General features: G+C 34.2%; 1 protein-coding gene across 4 annotated transcripts in view; it reads left to right on the forward strand.

The window, feature by feature from the left end:
• Positions 1-2,413: 2,413 nt before the first annotated feature.
• LYPLAL1 (lysophospholipase like 1) overlaps positions 2,414-22,914 on the forward strand; it is a 38,833-nt gene continuing 18,332 nt past the window's right edge. The window contains exons 1-3 of one of the 4 annotated variants that reach the window (XM_032289263.1): positions 2,414-2,551; positions 7,886-7,985; positions 21,731-21,900. In XM_032289263.1, coding sequence (XP_032145154.1) covers positions 2,461-2,551; positions 7,886-7,985; positions 21,731-21,900 — 361 coding nt within the window. In that variant the 5' untranslated portion in view covers positions 2,414-2,460. Of the gene's footprint in view, positions 2,894-3,425; positions 3,598-7,885; positions 7,986-21,730; positions 21,901-22,914 lie in introns of those variants that run through there. The other 3 variants (XM_032289262.1, XM_032289265.1, XM_032289264.1) reach the window with 3 other exon arrangements.

Below are 22,914 nucleotides of genomic sequence, written 5' to 3' on the forward strand. Positions count from 1 at the left end.
TCACTGAAAATAAAATAGCACTTTGGTTAGGTTTGGAAGAATCTGGCTCATTCTAACAATGAATCTGGGAAGGCTGGAGTTGTCAGTGAAATTCAGAATACAGAAGGTTGCTTCTGGTATCTACCACCTGCTTATCGACCTGTTTAAACTGGTAGAATGGTTGGAAAAACAAATCAGGAACTAATAGCAGGAAACTTGGGAAAAACTAAAGAAACACAGGAACACCTAATAAATAGAGACTCTAAAGGGCCACAATACAAATTCCAGATTTTTGCTTTTGAAATAAGAGTTGGGACATGCCCTTGCTTTATTTCTGTGCACTCATGTGTAAACATGGGTAATAGTTAAGGACCTGTGCCCTGGAGTTAGGCCTAGCATATGAATCCAGGTTCTACAACTGACTGGCACTATGACTTTGAGCCAGGTTCCTTACCTCTTTGAGCCTCATTGAAAAAAGCAGATAGTAACAGTATTGAGTTTTGTTGGAATTCATATATGACAGTTTTTGGCACTTAGTGAATCCCATGAATATTAGTTGCTTATTATTATTAATAATCATGACTCTTAAATAATAATATTCTGATTTTTTGCTGTCTCAAAAGCATGGGGTGATGTACGGCAAGATTTTCTGGTAGTAAATGGAATTCTAAGAGTAGAACTCAAAGCCTTCCCTGGCATATCTCCAGCTGGTCTCTCCTAGCAGCACTGCCCTCTTCTCACCTGGCTATGGAAGGTTATCTAGAACTTACACGGGGAAGGCAGGTCAAAAGACAGAGGCATTTTTTAAGAATTGGCTATCAGAGCTCAGCCTATCCTAGTCTGTCCTCCTCAGGGACTTCATTTTTACTACTCTTAGCTGCAGATGTATGGGCTTTGGAGAAATGACTCAGGATTTCTTTTTGATCTGGTTAACTAATGGCATGTAGGACCGTTCTGGTTGACAGTATTGGTATTAACACAACACCGAGATAGCTGCGAGTTGATTTTGGCAACTAACCTTTGATAGTAAATAATTTAGTTACCTGGAAGTAGGGCGATTATCTGGAACAAATAAAAGATAAGTTGTAATTGCTTAAACATGATGCAGACTACAATGAATGGAAGACCAGTGTTTAATGGCACTTTAGCTTCTACTGTGTTAGTTTGTTAAATTTTACATGAGGAAAGAGCAACCTGCTGGTGCCACAGCCTTCAGAATTAAAAGATACCTATGTTTCAGCCTTTATAGAGGAAAAATATCCATTTTTTAGTATTTTTAAATTGTGGTAAAACACACATAAAATTTATTAAGTGTACCGTTCACTGGCATTTATTAACAATGTTGTACAACTATCATCACTGCCCATTTCTAAAAATGTTTCACTATTCTAAGCAGAAACTCTGTACTCATTAAACAACAACCTTCCAACCCCCCTTCCCTTAGCCCCTGGTAACCTCTATTCTACTTTCTGTGTCTATGCATTTGCCAATTCTAGATATCTCATGTAAGTGGAATCATACAATTATTTGTCCTTTTGTGTCTGGCTTATTTCACTTGGCATAATGTTTTCAAGGTTCATCCAAGTTGTGGCATGTATCCAAATCTCATTCTTTTTAAAGGCTGAGTAATACTCTATTCCAATATGCACACAGCACGTTTTGTTTCTCTCTCCATCTGCAGATGAACATTTGTTTCCACCTTTTAGTACTTGTGAATAGTGCTGCTATAGAACACTGAAGTATGAGTATTTGCTTGAGTCCCTGCTTTCGTTTCTTTTGGGTGTATACGTAGAAGTGGAACTGCTGGATCATACGCTACGTCAATGTTTAACTTTTTGAGGAACCACCAAATTATTTCTATTGCTGCGACATCATTTTACATTCCCATCAGCAATGCACAAGGTTTCTAATTTCTACACATCCTCACAAATACTTATTTTGTTTTTTTTATAAGAGCCATTCTAATGGCTATATAAAGTAGAATCTCAATAAATTAGATTTGCTTTGTAAACTATTAAAAATAAGAGACACGAAGAGAAGTTATTACATGTCTGACTTACCCTGTATATCAAAAGCTGCAAACATCCTGTGCGAGTCCCAAAGTGAAAAGTAAAATATGGTTCTATTAAATTTTAAACATAGTAATACTGATATTTCTACAGGTAATCTTGACTTTTGGGATTGTATTTAAAATTCCTACAACGAATGTGCGGGATATAAACATATCCATTAGTCATTACAGAAGTCCATACGAGGCTGACACACGTAGAATACCATTCTTGGCAAAACTAAATTCAGTAAGGTTACAACTGCCTCAAACTTGACTCCAAACTACTGAAATCTCAGAGAGCGGGCCAGCCGCGCTGCGCATGCGCGCTCCCGGGCGGACTCCCTCTCGTGCGTGCGTGCCTGCGTGTTTGCGTGCGCGGCCCCGCTCGGCAACGCAGGGGCGGAGTCGCATGACTGGCAGTGGTATCAGCGATGGCGGCTGCGTCGGGGTCAGTTCTGCAGCGTTGTATCGTGTCGCCGGCTGGGAGGCATAGCGCCTCTCTGATCGTCCTACATGGCTCAGGTGGATTTCAGTTTTACGTCCTGGTTTTCTACAGCTCGGGAAACATCCTCCCCTCGGTTACCCCAGTTTTGCCCAAGTGGAGGTGTCGCTGGGCCCACATAGGGCCCGATGGGTGGCTAACCCGTCTCCAGCCCCGGCTGTGGATTCACGGGCAGCACCACCTTCCCCCAGCCTCCCCTCTTAGTCGTCCTCTTTCTATCGGGCGGTCACTGGCCCACCACCCTCGCTTAAGGGCATTGTGTCCCGCTGCTCAGCCAGCCCTCTATCCACACATTCTCTCCAGTGCAGCCTATACCACATCCCCATTCCTCGCCCCAAGTTTAAACAGAGCAAATTAGTAAGGTAAGTCTTCTGCTAGAGGGAAATTATTTAGTTTTTGTCATGATCAGCTGCTAGTGATTTTTGGGTCGTAATTGCCCATTGCTTTCTCCAGGCTCCCCTACTAATGTAGACAATTGAGATTCACAGTTAACTTAGGTACTGTTTACAGAGTATCTCCTTTCTGTGAGCCACTGTGCCATGGCTGGAGTCCTTTCACTCCCTTTCCTTTTTCCTGCTCCGCTTTCCTTCCTTCCCCTTTATCGCCTGTGTCATTAAACTTCCAATATAGACTACAGGGGCAGGAGCCCCAGAGGCAGGTATATCTTCCACTGCCTGCCCTTAGTAACGTGTACTTAATGCTGTATCGTTTTTTACACTCATCTGTAATCACTTTTATCTGTCTTCCCCACTGGACTGTGAGAGTAAGGGTCCTTGTGTCAATCTTTGCACCCCCAGTGCTTAGCCCAGGGTAAGCTCTCAGGAAATTTTTTTTTTTTTTAAAGAAATGCGATGCAGCCGGTGTCCTTAGGGGGCCTACCTAAAGTTAAAAACAAAAACAATTCAATTAGCTTGAGTCAGCAGTGCATGGAAGATCACAAGACGGTGCCTGGTTTCCTGCCAAGTGAATTGTAAGAGAAGAAAATGTGGTTAGGCATTATTAAGGCATTTGAAAGATGAAAAGCTTGTCAGACTTTTCGAAGAAAGTGGTCTTTGAGCCGAGACGGGTAGGCTAAAAGGAATGGTGATTGGAAGGGAATTAAAAAGGTACTGGGCAGAGACCTGGAAAAGGGCAGTTCTGGGAGGTGTTCTCTTTATTTTGAAAATGAGGCCAGACAAGTTCAGCAGCTTGGCCAAGTTCTCTTAGCTGTTACTGTGAGTGGTGGCGGATTTGGGATTAGAACCCAAAGCTCTCCGACCTCACACTCAGGGTTCTGGTTGGGTAAGGTGAAAAAGCTTGAACTAGGATGTATCGTTTTGGAGACAGGGAAGAAGAGGACCGATGGTGTTTAAAGGGAAAGACTTGGCATATATTTAGAAAGTGAGGTGTGCAAGATGACAGCGATACTTAACTAGGAGGTTAGTAGTGCTATTTAGGGCTCCAAGAGTGTTCATTTATAAGTACCCAGAAATTCCCCAACACTATATCCTTTTGCATGAATTATCAATTCTCATTATCTTTAGGAAAAACTCCTAGACTGTGTTCCTTTTTTCCTTCCTGGAGCACTTTGTTTAAAATAACTATCCTTACTCTTTTAAATTTCAGATTACATTTTTATAAACTGTAAGGGTATGTCTCTAAAATTCAGTCATATATATATATTTTTTTCCTTTGTACTTTGAACAAAGAATTTACGCAAAGAATTCTGCAAAGTGTGCAAGTATAATGTGATTCCTATATATTTAAATCTCCATTGAAGTAAATAAAACCCTTATTGGGAGTAGGTCTTTTTCATCTTTGTTTTTGGGAGTAGGTGTTTATCATCCAGTAGGTCCTCAGCAGCGAATGATTTTACATTAAACTGTAATGTATGTGGTTATGTTATAGGAGGTGTTTCGTTTCTGCTTAATTAGAATATGGGCAAACCAATTCTAATAGTTTTATCACACTCAGTTTTACCATACTGTTAACAGTTCTAACAGTTTTACTCTGGAATAAGGTACCAGCTTTTTTAAAAGTGGACCTTGTGAATGGATAGATAGATGCCATTTTGCAGCTTCATTCTTATTCTTCAAGGTCGAAAAAATGTTACGACAGTTTTTTGTTTGTTTGTTTGTTTGTTTTTTTAAGCCTTAAAAGCTTGAGATTTTCTTCTAGGAGATAGCAGCCATAGAACATATGAGAGTGTAAATTGTATATAGCCAACTTAATTTGAGCCTTTTCTATTAATAAAATACTAAAGACAGACCTTCTTTTAAGATGATAAAAATAAATGATAGGTTAATTAGTTTTGTTCAGTCTCTCAGATCAGATTAATTCACTGTTTTTCTCCCATAGGACATTGGTTCTTCTTTCAGTGGTAGTCATATCTGTAATTATGTAATGTCTGTATTCCACATTAAGTTATTAGGCTCACAAAGCCCAATCCATGTGTCTTGTTTATGGCTTTCTTCCTGTATAGTAAGGCTCAGCAAGTTGACTGAGTAGCCTCTTGGTAAAGTCGCCAGTAAGCTCAAGCTCTGTGTCACTCAATGTAATGGACATTTTTTCAGTCTTCCTCTTACTTGAACTGTCATCCACATTAAACTTTCTTCTCAGAAAACTCTCCAGGTTCTTTTTCTGTCTTGATTTTCTGCTTCTGCTTTCTTTTGCAGACTCATCCTCCTCTGCCTGGCCATTAATGATAGGGTTTCTCTAAATATGGTCCAAGGTCTTTTCACTCTATATTTTTCTCCCTACGCTAATCACAGAAATCTCCTAGAGATACCCATTTATGTCACTGATATATAGGGAAAAATAGAATCTTTGAATTTCAACTGCCTGATAGAGATTAATTAATGAATTCATTCATTCAAGAAATATATCACAGCCACTATGTGTAAGGCACTCTTCTGTGCTCTGATCATAACGCAGTGAACAATACAAATCCATGGTCTCATGGATGTTATGTTCTAATGAAAGAAAGAAATACTGTAGTAGAAGGTAGTAAGTTTTATGGAGACAAAGCAGGTTAAGGGAATGCTTCCATGGTTGAGGAGTTGGAACAGTGTTACAATTTTAAATAGGATATGCCTCACCACAAAGGTGACAGAAGATGACACTTTACAGCTAGACTTAGGTGAAAGAATAATGTACATATTGGATTAGGCTGTTTAGACAAAGGAAAAGCCAAGTCACAGGCCCCAGGGTAGGTTCCTTGACATGTTCAAGGAACAGCAGTAAGGCTAGTGTGCCTGGAGTGAGGAGAGTAGGAAGGGATATCCAAGAGGGTACCAGCATCAGGTAGTGTAGGGCAGGGGTTGGCAAACTTTCTGTAAAAAGTCAGGATTTTATGTTTTGTGAGTCATGTAAGGTCTCTTCCACATGTTTTTCCCTTCTCCCTCTTTTTAAGAAATTACACTTTAATAATATAAAACCCATTATTAGCTTATCCTCCTTAAGGACCCTAGGCTGGATTTTGTCCTCCCCTCTAGCTGGCCATAGCTGCTCCATCAACCCATGGTATAAGAACTTGTTGTATTCAGACTCAACCTATGTATACCTGTTGCTTCTTGTGTTTCCCATCTAGGCAGGTGTCTAGTATTATTGTTCACCCAGTTACTCCAGCCAAAAGCCTGTCAGTCATCCATGAAACCTTTCACTATTGACCCTTCATAACTAATCTGTTGTCAATCTCTATTAATCTTACGACCTAAATTTCTCTAGTATCTGTTTCTATCTACATCATCACCCTAGTCTAAGCATGAACAGTAGTTTCCTAACTATCTCTGTACATCTACTTTTGCTCTCTTTCAGTTCTGTCTTCACACGGCTTCCAGATTGATCCTTTAGAATCATGCCAACATTGCTGTCAGAAATATTCATAGCTTCTCCATGAACAGATTTGTCACGTTCCTACAGTTTCTCTGGTCTCATTTTATAGTCACTACTCTTCCTTTCATTCTCTGCTTTTCAGTTCTTTTTTTTTTGAGACAGTCTCACATTGTTGCCCAGGCTGGAGTGCAGTGGCACAATCTCGGCTCACTGCAACTTCTGCCTCCTGGTTCAAGCGATTCTCCTGCCTCAGCCTCCCAAGTAGCTGGGATTACAGGCACGTGCCACCACACTCGGCTAATCTTTGTATTTTTAGTAGAAACTGCTTTTCAGTTCTTACATGTCATACTGCTCCCTCTTGTCCAGACTCTTGGCACCTCTCCTTTCCTTGGCCTGAGATACTTTTTACTTCTGTATTGTACTTGTCACCATCCTGCAGATTTTAGTTCAAACCATTCAGCAACTATCTTTGGATACCCACTTTTGTCAGTCCTGTTCTAGGCAGTAGGTGAACAAATAACTCAGATAAAATACATAATAAACTTAATCTTGCAGAGTTTATAGGCCTAGTGCATTTTTCTTTGAACTCCTTAACCCAATCAGTTCTAAATCCTTGCAGCACCAAGTGTCTCATCTTTGCAGCAGTTATGTTTCTCTTTCACATTTATTTCTGTGATATTTTGACTAATTTCTGTTTCTCACAATATGCTACATACTGAACGAGAGTAGGGACCCTATTCCTCCCTCATCCCACCATCATTGCCTCTCTAGCAGTGAACACAGTGCGTGACACATTAACAGGGATTCAATAGACAAGTTTTTGAACTGACACCCTAATGAGTTAATTGATTAAAAAATTAAAGTTGTGACCTCTCAATTTCCTCCTCAGGACTACATAAGATGGATTTATATTTCCTTCCATTTTTTGTGTAAATACATATATATTAATTTTTGTAGAAGTTTTTATTTTCAGCTTTGGAGTAGATAATCATTCTTTTAGGTCATGTAAACATGTTTTCAAATTTAAATTGTAATTTCTTCAAGTTTAAAATTACACTGAATATATCTTTTGGGCTTTTTTTTAACCAAGAAAATTATATTAGATTGTTCTAACTACAGAAGTTTAACAAAGTTTAAAAATCACTTTGGGAATTTATTAGTATTAAGAATAAGATAAGAAATGACTATTAAAAATCACACATAAATATGGAAATAATATTTTTTTAGAAAAATCAAGTTATTTATTTTTTCCTGTAATACCCGCTAAACAAATTAGGAAACTTAAAACTTAAGCTTAAACAAAATCTTTGAAGTAATCAATGGTAAAGCCAGGAATAAAATAATCAAAATTATTACTAGTTATTGAGGCTTGATCAGTTGATTTATATTAATGAATCAGTTTCTATATGGTTATTACTACATATGGAGTTTTTTTTTAATCCCTTATTCCATCCTCTGTGTGGCATAAAAGTTTTAGATTGCTTTTAAGTGCATTGTATTACTGAAATAATTATTTTAATCTAGATTTTGTGATTCATCAGGTGATTCTGGACGAGGTTTAAGAATGTGGATCAAGCAGGTTTTAAATCAAGATTTAACATTCCAACACATAAAAATTATTTATCCAACAGCTCCTCCCAGGTATGCAGTAATTTATCTCACTTCTCAATATAACTCTGTGGCATAAAATGTATGTAAAGAGATGTGCCAACTAGATGTTCTTTAAGCTTAATTTTGTATTTAAGATACTTTAAATTAGAGTACTTTTTCCTCAGAATGTATTCTTTATTGCAGTTACACTGTTGGGCCAAGTTTTGCCAGTTGAATAATTTATTCCCTCTCTGTAAAGCATTCCCTAAAGCTCTGAATTTAAACTGTGTCCCAAGCATGGCTTATGTAACTGCTTCCTCTTGCCCTGCAGATTGCTCAACTTTCATACTTTATTCTTCCCTACATTCACCCCAAAAGGAAACTTAATAACTCCAACAAGTATAATCTTTCTATTAATTTAGTTAAGCCAGAGTTCATAATCTCTGGAAAAGGGTTTTATTACATTCTTTCCACATTTAAAAGGATTATTAAGAAATAATGTTATGCCTTTTGAATCAGTAAACCAGAATAGAAAAACGGAATTGACTACTTAATAAATATTTAGGTTATGTAAGCTGTAGGTGTGTACAACAAAGTTCACAGTAATAAAACTAGTATAGTTTTGAGGTTAAACTGCTTTTTGTAAATATTAACATCTGCATAGTCTTTATTCTGAACACATGCTGTAAATCAAGGATCGGCAATATTTTTTGTGTTAAGTGAAATGATGTGTGGAACTACGCCCCAATCTGATTTCTCATAATCTGTTCTTGTTTTTTTCTTTTCTTTTTTTTTTTTTTTTTTTTTGATAGAGTTTCGCTCTGTTGCAACCTTTGCCTCCTGAGTTCCAACGATTCTCCTGCTTCAGCTTCCCGAGTAGCTGGGATTATAGGTGTATGACACCACACTTAGCCAATTTTTGTATTTTTAGTAAAGACGGGGTTTCACCATGTTGGCCAGGCTGGTCTGGAACTCTTGACCTCAGGTGATCTACCCACATTGGCCTCCCAAAAAGTGCTGGAATCACAGGCATTGAGCCACTATGCCCAGCCTATTCTTGATTTTTTTCTTATCAGGCATACTATGCAAATGCTTTGCTTTATCTTTCCATTAACTTAGTATTAAGGAGAAATTGAGCCAGAACTTCAAGGACATTTTTATATGTACTAATAAGAATTTACTTACTTTAAGTGATAGAATTCAAAAAAGGAGAACAAAAGGATAATGTAAGAGTAAAGATTCAAAGAAGTTATTATTTAAATGTAATTTTAGTAGAGTTTAAAAGTTTGGTAATGTAGTTAAAAGACCCAATCAGCAGTGGGATTTTTTTGTCAAAAGAGCTTGTTGTTAGTGGTTTTTAGGGTAGTTGAAGTTGGAAGGGAGAAACAGTGGTATTTCTGGAGGGATGAGAGATAAGTTCATTTCTGCCTCAAATAAATACAATTGGATGATTAGTCATAAGACCATTGAAAACCTTATTCTAGGAATTAGTATTTTTTATCTTAAGAATTTCATGTCATGGCTGATTGTGATAGTAATTCTAGACAGTATTTTTCAAACTTTAGGCCAGATATATTTCAGAAAATTCAAAAAATCTCCATGTGCATTAAGCATTATTTGTGGGTACTGTTGTGATTTAGTAAAATATGAAATTATTAGACCAGCTTCATAATAACTTTTTGTTATACATTTTTATAATAAATAGTTATTTGGACAGATCATCAAACATTTTAGGCCATACTCACCAATAGAAACATAATATGAGCTACATATAAATTTAAATTTTCTTGGTACCACATTATAAGAAGGAAGAAATGGGTAAAATTAATTTTAATAATATATTTTATTTAACCCAGTATATTCAAAATATTCAATAAGTATAAAATTATTACAGTGATAATTTATATTTTTAACATTAAAGCTTTGAAAATTGGCATGTGTTTTACGTGTACATCTTATTTTGGATGCGAATTAGTACATTTAAATTAAATAATAGTAAAAATTAAATTCCTCAAGTTGCACTGACTACATTTATGTGCTTTATAACCTTATGTGGTTAGTGGCTGCCATTTTGTACAGCTTAATTTTAGACCTTAAAGAGGAGTTACCATATACAATATGTTGGGAGCCACAGTTATAGATCAAGTCATCATTTTAACTTATGCATACAATACTCATTGGTTTGTTCATTCACTTATTAGTAGCAAAACATAGATTTCCAATATTACTTTAAATATTAAATTATTTAATTGCAATAGAAAATGAAACTGGCATAAACAAATTTGAGAACATAGTTGACTCTTGGTAAGCATAAAAAGCCTAAGGCTCCATTTGTAGGAGCAAAAGTGTGAGGTGGTGCAAGAATGAAACCTCTTGATCCGGACCATTTATTCTTCCATGAGCATTAGACATAGGAATACATGGCTTTGGTTAATATTATGAGGCAATTCAGTGGAGGTCAGTTAAGAGAGTTAATATCATACTTAGTATATTATAATTAGTTGATTTTTTTTCTACCTTGTGCTCTAGACTAATTTTCTAGAGCATTTTATATGATACTTACTTCTGTATCTTTACAGACACTTAGGGATACAGTATCTCTAAGCACTTAGCATAGAATCTGACAAATAGAAGACTTTAGTGAATATTGAATAAATATCTTGCAGTATTTGTTTGTTATAATTTAAAATAGTATAGTAGGAATGAGTATTTGTGGGTATTTATATATAATACTAATATTTTAATTGTATAATAGTTTATGCCTATGTGAGTTTTTAAAAAGTGTATTTTGTTGTGGTAAATTACTTAAAAATTGTTGTTCATAAGGGCTTGCAGTTACTTGTCCTAGGACTTGACCAGTAATAGTTTAATTGAGTGAGCACAAGATTATGGACCACTTTTAACTAATGAGTCTCAAATTGAGGAGGACTGCAGTATTATTAAGCCTACAGCTCTTAACTGGTTTCTAGATTTCAGAATGCTGTTTGATAGTATTTTATTAGAATGCTCTGGTATTCATGATGTACTTTGCTGTTCTAAGACTTCTGACTGATGCTCCTAGCATGTTACTCTGTTTAGGCAAGTGGTTTGGGCATAGATTTATTGTCCTTGTTTTCGTAGCATAATATGGCTTCATTTGGGGTTATAAGGATAGTTGCTGCCTTCCATCTATTATGGCAGTGTTTCTTGTGCTGCTGATAGAGAGACTGGTGTCATCTACCTTGCTTGCTACCTTTCCAGTGGCATCTAAAAGAGGCATATGGTAGATGCATGCCTTCCTTTACTGTCACTCTTTTTAATGTGATTGATACAGGATAAAAATGAATTTTAACAACCTTTTTAAAAGTTTATCAAGGTTTCATGCTTTAACATTTTGCTACGTACTTTCTGATATAGTCCACATTTCTGGTATTTATTATCTCTCCTGTTTTTTTCTTTTACCACCTGTAAACCTGTAAGTTTTTCTATATTATGGATATTTCATTGACTATGTTACTCTATAGGGTATACTGAAGATATCACTTGGCTTTTAAAATCATTCCATTGATGGCATCTAAATGATATTCAGGGTTTACCTGCCTGTTAGTTGGCCAGTTTTGTCCTAGAATGTATCTAGTCTCCCATTACATTGAAATGATGCTTACTATTATGTGCCTTTACCCAAGCCAGTATTTATAGAAGTGAATGAAAATGACATGTATAAAAGCAGGTTAAGGTTTATTAGCTTTGGCACACAATGCCAACATATTTCCAGAGAGGCTGTAACAATTGACAGCCTCACCAGCAGTATTTGAGAGTCCCATTTGTCTCACATCCTCCTGAACACTTTCCATTGTCAGTCTTTTTAAGTTTAGCCAAACCAGTAGATATGTAGTGGTATCTTATTGTGCTTTTAATTCATATTTCTTTAATATTAATGATGGTGCACACTGTTTCATATGCTTATTGAGCATTTAGATATCTTCAAAAGAAATACCCACTCAGATCATTTGCCGATTCTTTTATTTAGTCATCTTTTTCTGTTGATTTGTGGAGCTTTGTAGTTTTTGGATACAGTTTGTTATTGTTGTTGGATATATAAATACAAATACCTTCTCTTTGTGGTTTGCATTTTCACATTCTTACTGACATCTTGTGGACCTAAGTTCTAATATGTTTCTTTAAAATTTACAGTGAAATACAAAAATTGTATATGCATACTTAATTTTAATAAACTATTCTACACAGAATTTTGATAAAACTATCTCCTGTTATCTCAATTAAGTTGGAGAATATTCACATCACCCCAGAAAGTGTCCTCCTGCTTCTTTCAAGTTAGCTTCCATTCTCACATAGGCTATTATTGTTTGGATATCTATTACTGTGACATAGTTTGGCTTGTTCTTGAATTACAGTTAAATGGAATCATTTAAGGAAATAATCTAATGGAATCTTTGGTCTGGCTTCTTTTATTCAACTTAGTATTTTTGGGATTCATCTGTATGTATATATCAATAGTTCAATTTTTAAAATTGAAAGTAGGTATTACATAAATAATACCATAATTTGTTTATCTGTCTACTGTTGTTGGACATTTGGATTATTTCCAGTTCTGAGATCTAGTGTATAATGCTGCTATAAATATTCTTGTTACAAGTCTTTTTGTGAATATAATTTCAATTAATTCTTATCTAGAGTCTATTCCATTGGTCTGTTTATCTAATCTTCTAGTAGTATAAAATTATTTTAATTAACACAGTTTTTAGAAAATTTTGAAATCCAGTGGTGTAAGTTTGCTCATTCTATGTTACTTGCATTTACGTGTAAATTTTAGAACGTACTTTTCAATTTAATGAAATACCTGTTTGGATTTTTATTAAAATTGCCTGGAATCTACAGTTTGATTTGGAGGAAATAGATGCTTTCTAATACATACACATGGTATGTCCCACCATTTATTGAGGTCTTCATTAATTTCTCTCAGAAGTGATTGAGAGTTTTTAGTGTAGAATTCTTTTGCTAAATTTATTTACAAGCATTTTGTTTCTTCATGATATTGTAAATGGAATTTTAAAAAATTTAATTTTCAGATTGTTGCTAGTACTGAGAAATATTTTTATCTTCTTGTATCCTGCTGTCTTTCTAAATTCACTTATTTCTAGTACTTATTTAGTATATTCCTTATGAATTTTGTGTGTGCATTTTATTTCCTTGTCTTGCTTTTTGAACTTGTTTGAATTTTCAGTACAATTTTAAATAGAAGTGAGTACTTCCCTTCCTGTGCAATCTTAGAGGGGAAGTGTTCAATATTTCACTGTAAAGTATGATATTTGTTATACGGATTTTTGGATACATGCCTTTTTTATATTGAGGACATTTTTTTCTTAGATTAGTTGAGAGTTTCTTTGTGAATTTATCAAATGCTTTTTTGTGTCCTTTGAAATAGTAATGATTTTTATCTTTCATTTTGTTAACACAGTGAATTACATTAATGGATTTCCAAGTCATAAACCAACCTTACATTCCTGGGATAAACCCTTTTGTAATGTATTATTCTTTTTATATATATCTAAATTTGTTGTGCTGATACTTTGGTAAAGAATTTTGTATCTGTGTTCATGAGGAATATTGTTCTGTGATTTTCTTTAATGCCTTTGAAAAGCTTTATCATCAGGATTATGCTAGTCTCTTAAAAGCATTGGGAAGGATTCCCTTCTCTGTGTCTGAGTTTGTTTATATTATTTCTTCCTTAAATGTTTGATAAAATTCACTAGTGAAACTATCTGGACCTGAGATTTTCTTGTGTGAAGGTTTTGATAACGAATTCAACTTCTTTCATAGAAACAGAATATTCAGATTTTATATTTATTTTGGGGCCAGTTTTGATTATTTGTGTTTCTCATTAAATTTGTATATTTAATCTGATTTTTCAAGTTTATTGACACAAAGATGTTCATGATATTTCCTTTTAATGCTTTTATGATTTGTTGTTGATACTTTTTATTTCATTACTGGTAATAATTTGTATCTTTTCTCTTTTATTTCGTGGTTCATCTTACCAAGAGGTTACCAATTTTATTAATCTTTTATAGAACCAGCTTTGGCTTTTGTTATTTTCTCTCTTATTTGCTTTCTATTTTATTTATATCTATTCTTACATTTCTTATTTCCATCTATTTACATTAAATCTATACATTTCTCACTAATCACTACTTTAAGTTCCACTAATTTTTTCTCTTCTTATTTATGTTGAAATGTTTTGAAATCTTCATGGTCCCATTTCTATACTTGTATAACAGACCACCTCAAATAACAGTTTTGTTATATTCACAAATTTTGTAGGCAAAGAATTCAGAAAGGGGACAGTGGTTATGACTTGATGTGGGGACTCTCCTGTGGGAAAACTTGAAGACTGGTGATGACTCATGATGTGATTGCTAGGAACTGGAATCTTACTCACATGTATGGCATAATGCTGGATATTAACTGGGACCTTCCTTTGGTCTTATTACTGTAACGCTTATGTGAGACCTCACCATGTAGTATTTTGGACTTCCTGGCAGCATAGAGTCTGGGTTCCAAGAGCAAGTGTCTAAAGAGAACCAGAAGGAAGTTGTATTGCTTTTAAAGACCAGAAAGAAGCTTTATTGCCTTTAAAGACCTAGTGTTAGCAGTTACATAGTACTCTTCCCTCATTAGTTAGAAGACTACTTAGATTCAAGCAGACAGAACATAGACCTCTGTCTCTTAATGAAGTATCAGACAGAGTTACACTGTAAGAAGGGCATGTGGGAAGGAAGGTATTATTCTGGCCAGTTACGGAAAATATAGTTCTGGGACCTATATTACCCGTGGGACCTAAATAACCCATAAGTTCTGGGACTTAAATAACCCATGAGTTATTTAGAAATATATTGTTACTTTCCAGATATTTAGAGCTATTCTAGATATTGTTAATATCTAGTTTCATTTCATTGTTGTTAGAGAAAATATCCTGTATGATTTTATTCTTTTGATACTCATTGGGATTTTTTTTTTTTTTATGGCTTTGCATATGGTCTATCTTGGTGACTGTTATTGTGCATTTTTGTGTGTCATGTTCTATAAATGTTAATGGTTCAAGGTGTTGGAAAACATTACACAAATTCTGTATATGCTTAGTGATTACTTTTCTAAGTTGTTAACATTAGTTACCAAGGGATGGATATTAAAGTCTCTAACTATGATAGATGGGTGTGTTTCTCCCTTTAGTTCTGTTAGTTTTCTCTTTATGTGTTTTAGGCTACATTGTTAGGTGCATACTCATGTAGTATTATTACCGTCTTTTTTATGGCTACTTTTATAAATTGTTCCTTTTTAATTTGTGGTAATACTCTAAAGTATACTATGTTTAATAAAAACATAGTATACCTCAGCTTCTCTATGCTTACTGTTTACACGGCACTTCATTTTTCATCCTTTTACTTTCTTTTTATTAGAGCTGTACAGTATGTCTTTTTCTGTCCTTTTGCTTTTAACCTACCTATATTATTATATTTAAAGTGGATTTCTTATAGACAACACGTAGTTGGGCTTTGTTTTCATCTTTAACCAACCTGATAATTTGGTCTTCTAAATGATTTAAGCAATTTACATTTAATGTAACAATTAATATACATGAATTTAGGCCTACTGCTTTTCATTCCTCTATTTCCCTTTTACACTTTCTATTGAATTATTCATTTTTTAATACACCATTTCATTTTATCTATTTTTTTTCTGATTGCCATAGGGATTATGATATACATAATCAGAGTTGTTTTTTTAACCACCTTAAGTGTACTGCAGAAACCTTGTAACTATATAGGTTCCTTTATCCTCAACTCGTGTATGTTACAGATTTCATATGTATTTCATCTGCATACATTGAAAACAGTACCAAACAAGGTTATAATTTTTGTTTTCAGTAGTCAACCATGTTTTAAAGAGCTTAAGAGGAGAACAATGGTTTATTGTATTTACTCCGTTATGGTCTATTACGGCAAATAAGTATGATTAAATTGTGAATTACTATTTTGATTGTAAGGCATCCCTTTTCCCCAACTATATTTAATAGATGTTTTAAATTAGCTAAGGTAGGGGCATATTAAGTAAAAGTCAGCAGTTACTTTGCTGTGTTCATTTAGATAGAAAATACTGGGTTTTTTTTTCACTATGGTAATTTGTAAAGTGCCCCATAAAGATTTTTATTTCTATGACATGCTTTGACTGTATTTACAATGAGAGGTTTTCTTAGTTTGTGTTTTATTATTAGAATTCCCATTTAAAAAATAAATTTAACAAGTCATTTATGATTTACATGATAATATAGTTTCTTTTAGTGTTTTAAAAAATTCTAAAAGTAATAAGATTTGCATAGTGCCTATACTTTTGGATTCACTGTTTTTCCACATAACGTTTGTATTTTTCAGTAAATATGTATTCTAAAATAGACTGGGCACTTTTTATTTAGACATAGTCAACAATGAATTCCTCTTTACTCCATCACTTAGGATTCCTATCTGAAGCATGATAGTAGGAGAGTTCCTTTCCTTCTATCAGTAGATCTATACTACAAGTATGCTAGTAAGGAACCCTACTAAAAACAGCTATTTTGAAGAAATAATATACTTCTTTGGTAAGTATTAGATATGTTTAAATACTGATATGAAAAAGTTTTCTTGGAAAAAATGGTTTTTAAACAAAGAAACTAAAATGGTCTGTTTTCTACAAATAACAGTATGGATTTTATAAGTGTTAAAGTCAGAATATGTTCAAAGCAAAAATAAAATAACTTTAGACGTTGTTATTTCTACCTGACACGAATTATTCCCAAGTGATACAGATGATTACTGAAATTTATTCAGCAAATATTTAGCATCTGTTCTACGTCAGGCTTTGTTCTTAGCACTGGGACTGTATCTATAGAAGGGATAAAGTCCCTGCTCTCAGTGAGCTCATGTAGAGACAGAAAATAAACGGAAATTAAATGTAGTAATTTCAAATAGTGATAAATGGTATTAAAACTGTTAAATAGAACAATGGAATAGAGAGTATATGTGTATATTGCTGGGTAAAAGGGAGGTATACTTTCAGTTGGAAAGTCAAAGAAACTCCCCTGAGAAGGTGACTCTTGAGCTCAACCTAAATGGACAGTGGGAGCCCACCATGCAGAAATGTTGTCAAGAGCCTTCTAAGTAGTGGGGATATCAGAAGCAGAGCCACTCAATGAGCTTGTCCTATTTGAAGAAAAGGAAGTGACAGATGTGACTAGAACCTAGTGAATGCTGGGAGAAGTGGTGTGAAATGAGGATAAAGAGGAAGACTGGTGCCAATTTGTTATCTTAAAGGTTATGAATGACCTTTTGATTTTATGACTGTAAGGCAACACAGATCAAAACAACTTGGTATCAAGCTGAGTGTCAACTCTTTTTTTTTTAACCTTGGACATTTTATTCTAGCTTAATATTTTACGAATGTGTAATAGGTTGATTGATTGATTGACTTAGGAACCACACAGATGTTCTTTGCCAAACATATTTACTTATTGTGGTAATGTCTGAGGAGTTTTATACCAGCTAATAAAGTGATTTATTTGGGGAAGAAGGTGAATGAGTATAACACATGTGACAGTTTTTAGCTGTTTAAAAAACCTTTATGTTTTATTAAATGTTGTTCTAACATTTTAGGGGATTTATACATTCTTGGTTATGCTTTCTTAGCAAAAAAGTTCTAAATTATTTTTTGACTCATTAAATTTTCCAAATATTCCCTTTGAACAGAATTTTAATTTTCTTAGCTACCACATTAGTAAAATACTTACACTGGGATTCTTACCTCTACTGAGCATCTATCTCTAATTAAGGCATTGTCAAAGAAAAAAGTTAAGTGAACGTCACTTTTTTCCATTAATGGCTGAGTTCCCAGAATGATTCACATTTTAGTCTATGATATCATCCTTATTTAAGTATTTAGACAGACAAATAAACACTTACAGAAATAGCAGAATAAAATGAAAAGGGAAGTAGAAACAATTCAAAAGGATAATACTCTCATTTGAATTTCACAGTGATTGTTGTGTTTTTGATATTTTGATTTAGAATTTCACTGTGATTTTAGTGACAGTTTAACTACAATTTGGGGTTTCATTTTGTCTGACAATGACTATTTGGAAAGCACCTACTCTCATTTTCAGAGTACTTTAAGAAGCTAGCTAATTTTGAGAAGGGATTTTGGGAGGAGGAAATTTGAATGCTTTCTGCCTTCTTTCCCCTTCTAATTCCAATTTATCTACCTTGCTAGAGCCACACAGCTTCTGGGGTCAGAGTCATATGGGGTTGTGGGATAATTTAGACTCCGTAGGAGTACTAGTATAGAGTCGGTGCAAGATTTTATCTTTCCTGCACCAGTTGAGAGCCTGGATAAAGAGCAATGAAGGAGAAGCTCAGTCTGCAAAAAATAAGCCCTCCTCGCAGCTTTATGTCATAAAATGTTAATTCTCAGACAATAATGCAATATTAATTACAATTCCAAAAGGATTCTTTAAGGATAATTACTTGAAAGTATTTTAAAGTTTACTAAATTTTTTGATAAATTTCTTTGATAATGAAGAACAATAGATGCCTGAGAATAGCTAGGGCAAGTATGAAAACACAGACTAGTAGTAATGACGGTAAGGAGAGGGGTACTTACCTTACACAACTTCGAAACATGCTCTAAAACCACTGTAATATGATTAATGTGATACTAACTTAATAGATAAATAGATTAGTGGAACAAAATAGATCCGTTCTTAACAAAAGCACTTCATCTTAATCACAAGACATGGAAAATTGTTTGAGTGACTGTTTACCCGCCGCAAGTAAGATACAGATCTAGTACGATTCTAGACTTTTAGAGGGAAGTCAGTTCATTATATATAGCATATGTCTTAGGTCTTAGGCCTTAATTCTCTCACAGAAACCAGGTTTAAGGAGACTAAATAATGCAGAACTATTATGTGGCAAAGCTAAAATTTCACTGTTCTCTGAGAAAGGTGTCTTCCTCCCTCCCTCCCTTTCTCTGTCTTTCTTTTAATAGCACAAGCACAATTGACTATCCTATGGGATAAATGAATTTGAATCCTTAGGTTACCCCATGTATGAAATACCCCCAAAATTCAAGGCTTAAATGTAAAACTGAAAACAAAAATCTTAAAAGAAAATCTGGGCTTCCATATATAAAAACATGTATGGATTGCCAGGAGCTTCCTAAGCAAATCTGGAGACCCAGAAATTTAATTTTTTTAAACGACATTATGTCAAATGTAGAGCCCTTTATCCAGACCAAAAAAAAAAAAAAAAAAAAAAAACCCTTAAATATGTAATAACAATATTAATATTCAAAATAGACTTGGAAGAAAATACTTGAAAGAAATGTAACAAATATTTGTTAATAATAGACAAAATACTCTTTTAAACAAGAGAAAAAATGAAACCCCAATAAGAAAAAAAAAACAGCAAATGACATCAATCAGCATTTCCACTTGTGTGGAGTTTTAGAACAGGCAAAAGAAATCAATATTGATAGACTCAGTTAGTTGCCTGGGAAGTTTACAGGAGTTGCTTGTGAAGGAGCATGATGGAATTTTTCAAGGAAAAGGAATGTTCTGTATCATTGTGGTGATTGCATTGTAAAAAGTAACTGAACTATATGCTTAAACTGTGTGTAGTTCAATATAGTTTAAATATACATGTAAATTATACCTCAATAAAGTTGATTTTAAAACTTCAGTTGATACTCTTAAATGGTTAACATTTTAATATATGTCAGTACCTACTGCTATTATTTCTCTGGGCAAAAGGACATTTCACTACCTTTCTTGTAGAAAGGTGAATTTTTACAACTTTTATGTAAGCAACTTTGAGACATCTATTAAGACAAAAATTGTACCTTTTAATCCAAGCTCTTTCTTGACTTCCATAGGAATAAAAGTTCCAGTAGATAAAAACATGCGTGTATAAGTTTAATGAAGCATTGTTTTTAGTGACTAAAAGCTATGTACCAAATTAATGCCCATTAGTTGGGGAATGGCTGATTAAATTGTGGAATATCCTTATCATAGGGTATAATATAGCCATTAAAAGGGTAAGTTAGCATTATATCTGATGGGAGGATTTCCATGAGAAAGTGTTGAAGAAACAAAGCATGATGTACATAAGAGAATCAGATAGGCTACTTTATTCTTGAAAAGCAAATAGTGCTCCAAGAAATAACCTGTAAATATGCATGTTTATAATGTGTAAGAAAAACATTGAAGAATACATTTCAGATTATTTACACCATTTACCGAATATAAAGAACAAGATGTGTGAGGGAGTTGGAGAGAAGAGCAGGAATGGAGAGATGGGTAAAAAATGAATAAGATTTATATTAAAAACATCTAAACAATGTATATATGTATATATATAATCTCATATCTTAAACATTTCATTTATCTGCATAAGCTTAGGGAAAACATTAAGTTTTTATGTACTGACTTTCAGAGGTTTTAATCATATCTGCTTAAATTTTTTAGAAAACATGTTACAAAGTAATGTTTATATGATTCTATTTGAGTAAATAAAAGATACCCTGTATATGAATTTTTGTTAAATTTTAGTCAGCACAACTTTCTTGTTTGCAGGTTTCTTCTTCAGTTTCCCTGAGAAACTTTCCAAATATTCCAAGGAGCTTGACGCCCAAGCTCCTTAAGTGGATGTCCATTTATTTTGGAATGTTATGATCAATCTAGAAAAATAGTGTAATTCTGTTCCCTTCCAGTACCACCCATGAGTCCTAAAGATTATATGCATCCCAAGGCCAATGACAATTGAATATTTCTAGCTCCTTGGATTTGCCGAGGTTTTACTTCTGTTTTTCACTAGAGAAGAAGTACAAAAGCATGTTCAGGTCTCACCTGTTGTCTTTTATCCCTCTATTTTTCTTTCTCAATTTAGCTGCACATTTTTTATGCTTTTACTGTCACCTACTTTGGTGGGTGACAGCATACAGCTAAATTTGAGATGGCAAAGTAGTGCATGTATTGGTATGGGAAGAATCCTGTATCTGTGTTCATCAAAGGGAAATGTTACTTGTCATTGGTTTAGAGTTCTTTAAAATTACTACAGGTACTTTTGTCACTGGTTATGTTTTCTGTGGCACTCTATTTTTCATTATTACATGAGGAGAAAGCAGGGCATGCCAAGGGATAACCATTATCTTTTGTACAACTCTTCTCTTGTACAAATGTTTGGAAAACTTTTGTTCTCTGTGTTTTTCTACTGTATCCCTTGTGCCTCTCTGTTTGCCCACAGAAATCTCTGAGATTTTTTTTGTTCACCTTTTATTTATGTCTACAAACATAGTACTTGAACACAGGACCCCCTTTACTCCATTACAACCTGGAATATCTTGATAGTGTGTATGTCTGTGCATGTAAGTGTGTGTATTAAAAAAAAAATCAACATAGTATTCCAGAGCATGAATATACAATGAATGGGTTAAGATTCACTGGTACTGTAACTGTTCTACCTCTTAAAAGATGGAGGGAGTAAGTAAAGATGATACAAACTGACATTAGTAAATTTTAATGGATTAAATATAAGTATAGGATAGTTAATGCAGTGTATATGGCAGTATTTTTAATATGCATTGAATGTATAAAACTTAGAGGAAATTGAAATCATTTATTCAAAACACTAATATTTTGGGAATTAAAGCATCCATTTTCATATTCCCTTTTCCTTTCTTCTCTTTTTTGGGGGGCGGTTGTTAAATAGATCCTATACTCCTATGAAAGGAGGAATCTCCAATTTATGGTTTGACAGATTTAAAATATCCAATGACTGCCCAGAACACCTTGACTCAATTGATGGCATGTGTCAAGTGCTTACTGATTTGATTGATGATGAAGTAAAAAGTGGCATCAAGAAGAACAGGATATTAATAGGTAAGACTTTTAAATGTTGGTAATTTATAGCTCTTTTCACTTTTGTCTAATTCTATACATCAAATCTTACTTATTATTATTATTTATTTTATTTTATTCTTTGAGACGGAGCCTCGCACTGTTGCCTGGGCTGAAGTGCAGAGGCACGATCTCGGCTCACTGCAATCTCTGCCTCCTGGGTTCAAGTGGTTCTCCTGCCTTAGCCTCCCAGGCAGCTGGAACTACAGGCGTCTGCCACCACACACCCAGCTAATTTTTTATATATATTTTTTAGTAGAGACAGGGTTTCACTATATTAGCTAGGCTAGCCTCAAGCTCCGGACCTCATGATCCACCTGTCTCAGCCTCCCAAAGTGCTGGGATTATACAGGTAAGCCACTGCGCCCGGCCTGGAACATTATTTAGAAGCACTTGTATATCATTTGATGCATTCATAGTTTCAGATAAACTTTACATATTGAGGATTTCAAAGATATTAGAATTATAAACAACAACTCATAAAACTTTTAATTGATTTTCTTTTTGAGTAATAACAAATTTTGAGAATCTTGTGGCAGTTAAAATTTTCCTTCTAGTTTAATTTTCAGTTAAGAGATTATTTAAATTTTTAAAACATGTTACTTCTATTACCTTAAGTCTTACAAGTTTAAACATCTATTGCCATTATTAAGATATACAGTCAAAATATACCATTAAATTTGTGAAAATTATAATCTTCAGAGTTAATCTCACAAGAATAAAGTATTAATCTCACAAGAATATTTATAAGTTTTCCTTAAACTTGTCTTTAGCAAGCCCTGTTTTTAAGGGAGTAAAAATAACTTTATATAGGCTCTTTATTCTGCTTAATACCTTTGTTTGGTTTCTGTACTCAGCATATACATAAATTATTAAAATCTCTTTTTCAAATACATACAAAAGTGAGATTGAACATGTAGAATGTGAATGGTACAGGACATATTTTGGTGAAAGGGTTTTATTTCCAAATGTAACTATTTAACTTATAATGAATTA

The sequence above is a fragment of the Sapajus apella genome, unplaced genomic scaffold (assembly GCF_009761245.1).
Source record: "Sapajus apella isolate SASKATOON/1434 unplaced genomic scaffold, GSC_monkey_1.0 scaffold22, whole genome shotgun sequence".
Lineage (NCBI taxonomy): Eukaryota > Metazoa > Chordata > Mammalia > Primates > Cebidae > Sapajus > Sapajus apella.